The sequence below is a fragment of the Pterocles gutturalis genome, unplaced genomic scaffold (genome assembly GCF_000699245.1).
Source record: "Pterocles gutturalis isolate BGI_N339 unplaced genomic scaffold, ASM69924v1 scaffold12144, whole genome shotgun sequence".
NCBI classification, from domain to species: domain Eukaryota; kingdom Metazoa; phylum Chordata; class Aves; order Pterocliformes; family Pteroclidae; genus Pterocles; species Pterocles gutturalis.
In genome coordinates, this window is record NW_010135883.1 from 25,467 (window position 1) to 34,856 (window position 9,390).

A 9,390-nucleotide genomic window follows, 5' to 3' on the forward strand; every position below is an offset into this window, starting at 1 on the left:
TGATCTTAGACAGCCAGAAATCTTATCCGTATGCAATGTTCCTCGCCCTGTGTCAACCACACAGCACTTTTTGTGGATCATTGAATCACACTTTTTGAAAGACATCCCTGTGGAGCAAAAGTCATGAATAGGAGGTTTAAAGCAGAGATGTTATTCTTACACTACTGTTTCTTGTTACATTGGTGGGTTTTTTTGAAGTATTAAGTACTATTTTCCACATAATCCAAAGGAATACTCTTAGTACTACTAATAGAAGTTGGGTAAATCATCTAATGTGGCCCCCAAAAGTCTCACCCTTGTGACTGCTGTTGTGTCTGTTTACTATTATTTTCTGTCTGTTTAAATAAATCAGAGACTACAAGTCCTAGGCAATTAGAAGATCTATCCCATACTATAAATTGCTCAAAAACATTCTGAAATTTAAATTTGTTCACAAACAGCCTGGGAAAGCAGAAAATCCTCAATACACGGGTGACTTAAGTACCCCTGGTATGAGTTTGACTAGATATGAGCACCTATTATGATCTTTTTGTTTATTTTATATCACAGATTGTAAAGACACATGTGAAAAGATAATCTTTAGAAAGGAAGATACTTTCCCCTTCTAATTATCTGCCTGACTGTTTCCCATGACAGAAGCCTGGTGGTTATCTTTTATGCCATCACTCGCAGATTTATTATCTTACTCTAAGAAAAAACTTGAGATTACTTTAAAGCACTGAAATTGAAACAAGGTGGATGGATTACCAGTGAATTGTCAAATGGTTTCTAACAAAAACCCATTTCCCACAGCTGGAAAATAACACAGATATTCATGTGGACCGTGCTTTCTTCGCAAGGAACCAACCAGCAGCTCGATCTGATCCTTATGTCAACCTGCGTGAAGTCTCCGGCCGCATGAAGCTGCCCCCGGGAGAGTACCTCATTGTGCCGTCCACTTTTGAGCCTTACAAAAATGGAGAGTTCTGCCTGAGAGTTTTTTCTGAGAAACAGGTTAAAACACAGTGCGTATCTCCTCTGTAAAGCCTCTTCTGCTGGTGAGGCACATAAAGGAAAAGGTTAGATGTTGCATCCACATCCCATGCTCAATCTTTTCCTTTAACCAGCAATACAGGCCCATTTCTAGGACCTATTTTCTTACGTAGTCTGCAGTATGTGACACACGCATATCCATGGTAGAGAGTCACGGCTCTTCAAATGGCCTCCAGCAGGCACTCAAGTGGTAACAAGATCCCTCAGGTCTGTGAAGTAGAAGTTTCCACAATTAAAGAGTGCAGGATTTGGGAGTATGAGGATGAGGAGATGGTTTTAAAAAGGGTTGCATCAATAGCAGCCACTGAATGCAAAAACCAGGAGTCTGGCTACAAGACAAGAACAACAAGGCTGGATTTCCCAAGGAAAGAGGTGGGACAAAGGTATAGGAAGCAGGAAACCTGGGGGCTTGTCCTATGCATTTGCTAACATCTTTTATTAAACCAGCTTGTTTTGATAATTATTTCAAGGGCAAATGAGAGACTTGTCATTTCTTGTTGTTTTAATTTTTTTTCTTTTTCCTTAGGACGATTGGTGATGTGGTATCTGCAAAACCATATGAGGTAAATGTCCTGACTGGGCAGATTATTGTGGCTTGGAAAAAAATTTTTTTTTTTTAAATAGACTTTTCTTTCATAATGTGGGGGCAAAACATGGGTGAGATTTTTATTTTTCCCCTGAGCTAGGATCACAGTATGTGTTTGTGCTCAGAAAAAATATTTTGTGCTTATGGGGATTCTTTACATATCTCCATGGCTTTCATGTGCATTTCATGTACCTGGGCCCATGTGGAACAGAAACTGCACCCTTGTAGACTGGGCTGTAACACCTTAAATTTTCCTTCCATCTTGTACAGCTAGGAGGTGGGGAGGGCACTCAGTGATCCTTTTCACAGAAAGAAATAGTCTTCCTCAAGCCCCAGAGAAATTCCAAAAGCAGACTTCCAAGGAACTGCTGAATTGCTACAGCCAGGTGCAGCAACATTTTCACTGCAGCTGTTTTATAAGACTAATTTGGTAGCAGAAGGAAACTTTTTTATCAGTCTTAGAAAGCATTTACTGCCGAATGAAGCCAGCCCCTGGCTGGTCATTGCTTAAGTAGTGTCTCTGTTTTGCCACTTCTGCAGAGCAAGTGTTTATGTCCCATTGCTGTAAATAGTCCCCTGTAAAGCTGCTTTACAATATCCACAGCTCGCTCTCTAGAGCCACCTTGTAAACCACAGTCTTGGTCATCTCTTTCCTCTAGCCTCGTGTCGATAACAAGGATATAGATGATGAGTTCAAGACTCTGTTTCAAAAGCTCTCTGGAGAGGTAAGTGGATTAAAGTGAAAGAAAAAAACTGGGACCTCTCTGTTATGATTAGGCAAATATTTGAGTTGCCAGTTCCTTTCACTGCCTAGTCTTCAAAAAACCAAGCAGTTCTTCCCTTTCATTAACTCACTCTTTCGGTTCAATTTATTTTACAATAGAACAGTTTTACTACATTGTTCCTCTTATTGGTACAAAATGTGATTTGTTCTTTCGGTAATTCAGGGCATGGAATAACTTTGAAAACAGGGGTGATGGGAGTGAGGACTGTGAAAATATTATCCCATGGTGAAATAAATTACCTGTGGAGTTAGCGTATAATTCTGACAATTGCCTAGTTGGCCAATTCCTTCCTTTTTGTTTAGAAGCCCCAGGAATCGGAAAAACTGTTGGCTGAACTTTTTCTCTATTTATTGTATTTGACAAACCTCAGTATCTACAAAGCTCTGCTGCGCTAGCCTGTGGCTGCCACGTCAGATTTTCTCTTAATGAACAGGTGGCCACTGGCACCGAAGAGGGAAAACATCTTGTTAGCGAGAAACACCTTTTTGAGTTTTGAGAGGGCAATTTTAGTATTGTTTGGCTGTAGTTTCCATAAGCCTGGAAAATCTCAAATGCTGTCCTGAACCTTTTCAGCTGAGAAAGAAGGCAGTCACCCAATTCAGTCAAACCTGCTAAAAAGTTAACATTTACTGGGTCATGTCACCATGGCGCCTAACAAGCAACTTATTTCCCATTTGAAAGGCTAGGATATATTAATGGTTTCTGAGGATCTCATCCATGTGATGTCTGATAGGCAAGGGAAAGTGTTACAAAAAAATCAAAGGTTTACATGTCTTAGATAAGGGTTGGAAGGAAAATAGTCCCTGGATGTCTGACAACAAATGAATATAGTTTGTTTCAAATAATTTTTGTGTTGACACCTAAAATATGCTTTCTGTCCAGGACTGTGAAGTGACTGCCATTGAACTTCAAACTATCCTAAACCGGGTTTTGGCAAAGAGTGAGTAACGCTATGTAGTTCCCACTGAATGGAGCTGAGGCACGTGCTGAAATGGCGAGACATAGAGTTGCTCTTTGGTCAGAGCGAATGTCTGGGCCTGGGTCCATCAGCGCACAGATGGGATTTGTGCTAGCAAAACCCAGCTCTATCAGCTAAGGGTGACGAAAAACTGGGGTTTTGTCTGCCCCCAGCTGAGTTTCTTCTGGCTTGTTGAACCCTAACATTGGGGGAAAAATTACCACCCAGTGCTCCCCTTCCAAGAGCTGCTAGCCGATGTCCCCCAGAGGTACTATATTCCCTGTATCTTCTTGGGAGGACCACCATAGGAAGGTATTATTATGCTGCTGCATAACTTCTGTGGACAGATGGAGACTTACCACCCCCAAAAGCAATAGCATCCCCTGCCCCTGTGCCAAAAAAAGCCATGTTAATCAGCTGAAGGGAAATAGTGGAAGAAATGGCAGAGCATTTACTTTACTAGCAAGATTTTAAGGTGGCTGACATCTCCCAGGTTGTCTGCAGAAAAAAAAAATGTCTGAAAGTATTTCTGACTTGGATTTTTACTTCCTTTTTGTACAGGAAAGGATATTAAAAGTGATGGTTTCAACATTAACACTTGCAGAGAGATGATCAGCCTTTTAGATGTATCCTTTGAACATAATTTCTGGATCTCCTTTGCAAAACTTCCTGACAAGATAAGCTAAGTTTACACTTCCAGCATCCAGGTGCATGGTTGGAGGTAGAAAATTCAGCCAAGCAGCTCTATCAGCTCAGGGTGGCAGAAACCTGAACCATTTGATAATCACCTGCTTCTCTCACCTGCTCTGCATCTCTTATTGCTCAAACTCTTCACTACGAATAGCAGAGAGGAGAAAGCAGCGGGGGGAAGGCTATGAGGACATGCTATGCCTCCCTCCATTCTCCATAGCTTGTGGGACACATGGGTGCTAGTAAGCTTTGTGCAGCCAAGGGAAAAGGAGAGGTCACCACATCTGCCCCAGTACTCCTTTGACGTGCTGGGACAGTAGCCAGTGCACTGGGGGGGGTCAAGCGTCATGCTGCCAGGATGACAGTAATGTTGGCTTCATGAGGCAGTCGTGTTGAGGTCAGCAGGGGTTAGCTGTGGATCTCATGGATCACCAGCTGTTAGGAGAAGTGATGCCTTTGCCCTACACTCCACAGCCTCCCAAACCCAACAGGGCAACTCAATAAGTACAGCATCACGAGGGCCAGCTCCTTGTTTCTGCGTGATTTCCCGTAGGAAGGGATGTTCAAGGCCCTGAAGGACACAGGGGGATTCTGTGTAGCCTACTATTGACTCTCTCTGTTCGCTTGCAGTTCCTGCCTCTGCTTTCTAACACTTGTCCACTGTGAGGCCAGTCCTTTGTTTCCCTAAGGGCTTTAATCTACTGTTAACTGTACAAAATGCGAGTGGATCTAACGGTGCTTTTATATTTAGCAATCCTATACGTCATTCCTTGAGAGCACAGATAGCCTAGAAATTCATGGCATGCCTTTAGCTAAGCAAATGTAAGGCTGTGGGCACGTCTGTGCGAGATGGAGGTGTACTACAGATGAGAATGAATATGGCATGAGATGACACTGTGATGAGTGATTTGTTTTTGTCGGAACTGGTAGCTCTCCAGTTTTGCTAAGGGTAGAGGGATTCTGATTTTTGAACCATGCCTTAACTTCCCCAGACCAACGGGACCGGCACCTTGGGACTTGTAGAATTCAAGACACTTTGGATGAAAATTCAAAAGTATTTGGTAACATAATGTTTCTGTCTCCCCTTCCCTCTCAGCTCTGAAGTACAGATTCAGAACTGAGATAGGGCTGAGCCACCACAGGCAGATATACTTGGAAGCTTTCCTTCTCATGGCTGGAGTTTGTTCCAGGGCTCAAAACCACCTTTGATTTAAAAAGACACAAGCAGATCCTCTTTCACCTTGGCTCCACCACTCTCCATAATGTGCAATACCGTATGGAAAGCCAGATTAACCCTCTGCCATTGCTGGCAAAGACAGCTCTCTGCTGCCTGCTGTATTAAAGCTCATATGAACATGTCTCTGCTGTTGCAATATGTTACATCACCAGCTGAGCACCAGCAAACACAAGCAGCACATATTTTTAGGACCTACAAAAACCTGTCTTGGTATTTTTTAAATCTTGTAGAAGCGCTGAATTATTTTTCTGATGGAGGATTTAATATGGCAAGAAGTGCATCCAGAATCAAGCACTCTAAAGGAAGGTCAAATTTGGACCTGCTTTGTTGACAGTATCCCTTTTGGGCAAGTCTGCTGCTATCGTGCTTGATGCTGGTCAGCACAGAGCATCTGTCCTGGAGGTTCATGAGGAGATGTTCAGCTCTCCTTCAGCCAGAGGCACCGGCTCTGTCCTGGGGCTGGTGTCAGCAGAGCAAGCCCCGAGAGCCAACTGCAGTTTGAGCTGTAGGTCTGGGTGTCTTCTAATTCTGGATAATAAACCTGCCGGCATCTGCCATCATGTCTGAAATATTAAGCAAAAAATGGACTTTGTCTCCTTCAGTGTTGGCCAAATGATAGGACATTTTCCTCAATGGCCTGACTGCCACCATGCAACATGAAGGCAGGCAGGCTGCCAGCCCATGGGAATGTGTTTCCCAGTCTGCCTTGCTTGCCAGTAGCTACTTGAAACACTTCCCTTGATCATTAACATTTCAAAGTGTAGGATCTTGGGCTGATAGGGGCTGCCCTGTCCCCACCATCAGAAGCCTGAGGCTCTGTCTGCACAGTAGGGTGATGGTGTGGACGCAGCAGAGGTAGGCACGAATGTCCTGGCTTTAATCTAGCTCCAGGAGCAGTAAGGATGGCAGGGCATGGCTGCAGAGTTGACTAGCAAAGCAAGGTTAAGCCTTAGAGCAGCCCTGATTATTTCATTCTGGCTGCTAACCCCGGTGAGCCTCACGTTGGCATGTCTTCACGACTGGTGTTGCCCAGCCATGAAAGCCAAAGCCTGCCTGCCAGTGCTCGCACCATTGCATCGCTGCACAGGCGTGTGCTGAAAAGCATTATCTGCATTCCCATGTTCCCCTCTGCTGCAGGCGATCTATAGGAAAGTGGACAGTGACTACTCTGGTACCATTGACTCCCATGAGATGCGCAATGCCCTCAGAGAAGCAGGTGAGTGTGCTGCTTGGAGACACTGTTGGGTCACTGCCGTTCTCCCACCAAACATCGGAAGAACAGTGGAGCCTTGTAGTGGCTTTGCTTCCCCCCATCTCCTAGATCACAGCATTGCCAGTGCCATTCTCCCTTTGTGACAGTCACATACCGCTCCATCGTTTTACTGTTATATACATCAAAACCCATCCTCTGTCCTGCATTATGAACCACTGATATTTTTGTCCATGCTGTGACTATTGCTTATCTCTCTGATTATTACTTGCTCTATTTTTGGCCTTATTATTTCCTAACCTAATTGTTCTTTTTCAGAGCTATGCCCAAATCCTCTTTTTTTTCCCCTTCATTTCCTCCCACAACCTTTCTCTCCGCCAGAGAAGGTGCAAGCCTGATCAAGGCATGCCCCAACGATATCCTCTCTGATGTGTGCTGCTCACTTTTGGGGCAGTGCTTGCCAGCTCAGGGGCATCTCGAGGAGCACTGTTTTTTTGATCTATCTTGTGCTCAGTGGAGTCTATGTGAATGATCGAGAGACAGAAATAGCACTAATATGGGCCTGAATAGAGCCCAATGTGATGTGAGCAATTGGCTCTATGGCAATCACTGCTATTCATCTGCAGCACCAAGACTTGCTAATTAGGGGTTTATCTGGGGAACATAGGACTGGTTATGCTAGGAAACAATGTGAAGTATGCAGTCTGACAAAATGCTGCGCGAGAACTTTATGCCTTTCTTCACCCAGCACAATGGGCTTTGGAAAGGACCCACAGCAGAAGTGGGTGATGGAGTCCAACAGACCTTCTGGGAGGAGGAGTCCTCAATCTTTCATCCAGATCTGTGTGCAGCTGCAGCGGTCCATGGGCAATTCACATCAAAGACAGCATATTCATCTGCTGTATTGGTGATTCATGTACTTCTCGTGCCTTCAGGTTTCACGCTCAACGACCAGGTGCAGCACAGCATAGTCCTGCGCCACGCCTGCAGCAAGCTGACCATTGACTTTGACGGCTTCGTGGCCTGTATGATCCGCTTGGAGACCCTGTTCAGTGAGTGCCTCTGCTCATCAGCCAAGGGGAATTCCTGAAAACTCTGGGGCTTTGTTGAGTGTGTATATAACTGTGAATGTAGTAAATTGCACAGAAAAGTGAGGATGCCAGTAAAATTGCGTGTGTTGGAGAAAGCAGCAGAGAAATAGAAAAAGTCTTTCTGTCCGAATGACCATGGAGGCTGGGGGACATGTTTTCATAACCTACCATGCTCTCCTGCTTTACAGTCATCTGCAGTTTACGGTCAGTGCTCTGGCCCCCAGGCTGTCCCAGCTCCTGTAAATGCTACCATTTATCATTTACAGTCCCGACTCAGACCTGATTTACAGGTTTGCTCCTGGATCATACCAGATGCTACCGCATCAGATTTTATAGTTGTCCTGCTGCCAACTCTCAGTTTGCTGCTGTATATCTGACTATTCCACCCCATGAAGCACCTTAGAAATGACTTGTAAGAGGTAAGAAGAACAGCTGTAATATTCTCTTACAGAACCAGTCTAGATTTCCAGTAGATCATGGCAAAAAGCCAGACCTCTATGTTTTGTCAGACGGTGATTCTCTACGTGCCAGACTCAGTGGTTTATATGCAATTTTTTTTTTTTTCCCCCTCTTCTACTTTTCAGAAGTGTTCCATCTCCTGGACAAAGACAAAAGTGGAGTCATCCAGCTCTCTCTGGCTGAGGTGAGGCTGGCCAGACTGAAATACCATCTGGTTAAGCTACGGCACTGGACTGCACTAAAATACATTTATTTAAAATCACTATTATAAGTGGTAAACTCAATCATGATTCAAAGGGAGTGTTTATGTGAAAAGCTTCTTCAGCTCAGAAGGCACGTCTGAATCAGTAGAATGAACGTTTACCTTATATGAGCAAAAAAGAAAAGATACATTCAAAACCCCTGAGGTTGCTTGAGAAGATGCTTACACAGTGTGTTTCAGTGTCTACTTTTAGAGGGCAGTAGTCAATTCAATAGAAAACACACAGCAGGGAACTGTTCTTGTCTGGCAGAGAACGTACTGATCAACCTGCCAGAATTAGAAGAGACCTTTCAAGATGCCAGGTCTTTTTTCCCCCCACATTGTTTTTAATGCAAATCTCTCCCGTTGAAGCTGTAATAAAAGCCATCAGCTTGAGTCTTCCCTTTGCAGAATACAAATATATCTCAGGAAACAGCTGGAAGGGGCCCCAAGAGGTCCATCCAATTAGTCCTCTCAGCTGAAGACTGTCTCAAAGGGAGGAGGATGGCTAGGAAGCCCTGTGACCCTCAGTCACAGCCAGTTAAATCTAGCTGAAATTGTACATTACGTACTCTGACCCTAGAATTTTTCAAAGGTCACACAGCTTACCCTGGAGAACTGGTCTTTCCTCGGAAGAGACCCCACTTGCAATGTCTGAGGCTGATCCTGGCAATAAATTTCCCCAAAGTTCCAAAGCAGATGGATCCTACACGTACAACAGATTAAAACACAGCTCCAGCCTTTCCCAGCTTGTTCTCCCAGGGCCGTGGCAGAGTGCCCTGGTGGCATCCTATGGACCTTCCAGATGGTCTGACTCTTTTTTCTGTTTCTCCCTCAGTGGCTGTGCTGCACTCTGGTTTGAATTCAGCAGAGACCTCTGAGATTCTTCTGAACATGGAACAACTCCTTCGGCTTCTCCTTGTTATGGAAAGCAGAGAGAGAAACTTGTTTTTATTACTGGCAAGTTATTTTAAACCCACTAAATATTAAGTGATCTCCTGTCAATTGTAAAATAAACACACTCTTGAACAAAAACAGATATACGAAAAAATAAGCAAATCCAAACTCAACCTCCTTTACTTTTCCTGTCCAAAGGCATTC

The 9,390-nt window shown here is 44.2% G+C and overlaps 1 protein-coding gene across 1 annotated transcript in view; it reads left to right on the forward strand.

The window, feature by feature from the left end:
- CAPN8 (calpain 8) overlaps nucleotides 1–9,151 on the forward strand; it is a 28,277-nt gene extending 19,126 nt beyond the window's left edge. The window contains exons 12-21 of the mRNA XM_010082074.1: nucleotides 793–1,004; nucleotides 1,559–1,595; nucleotides 2,278–2,343; nucleotides 3,286–3,343; nucleotides 3,923–3,987; nucleotides 5,044–5,112; nucleotides 6,426–6,504; nucleotides 7,434–7,550; nucleotides 8,174–8,232; nucleotides 9,128–9,151. Coding sequence (XP_010080376.1) covers nucleotides 793–1,004; nucleotides 1,559–1,595; nucleotides 2,278–2,343; nucleotides 3,286–3,343; nucleotides 3,923–3,987; nucleotides 5,044–5,112; nucleotides 6,426–6,504; nucleotides 7,434–7,550; nucleotides 8,174–8,232; nucleotides 9,128–9,151 — 786 coding nt within the window. The remainder of the gene's footprint in view (nucleotides 1–792; nucleotides 1,005–1,558; nucleotides 1,596–2,277; nucleotides 2,344–3,285; nucleotides 3,344–3,922; nucleotides 3,988–5,043; nucleotides 5,113–6,425; nucleotides 6,505–7,433; nucleotides 7,551–8,173; nucleotides 8,233–9,127) is intronic.
- Nucleotides 9,152–9,390: the final 239 nt, after the last annotated feature.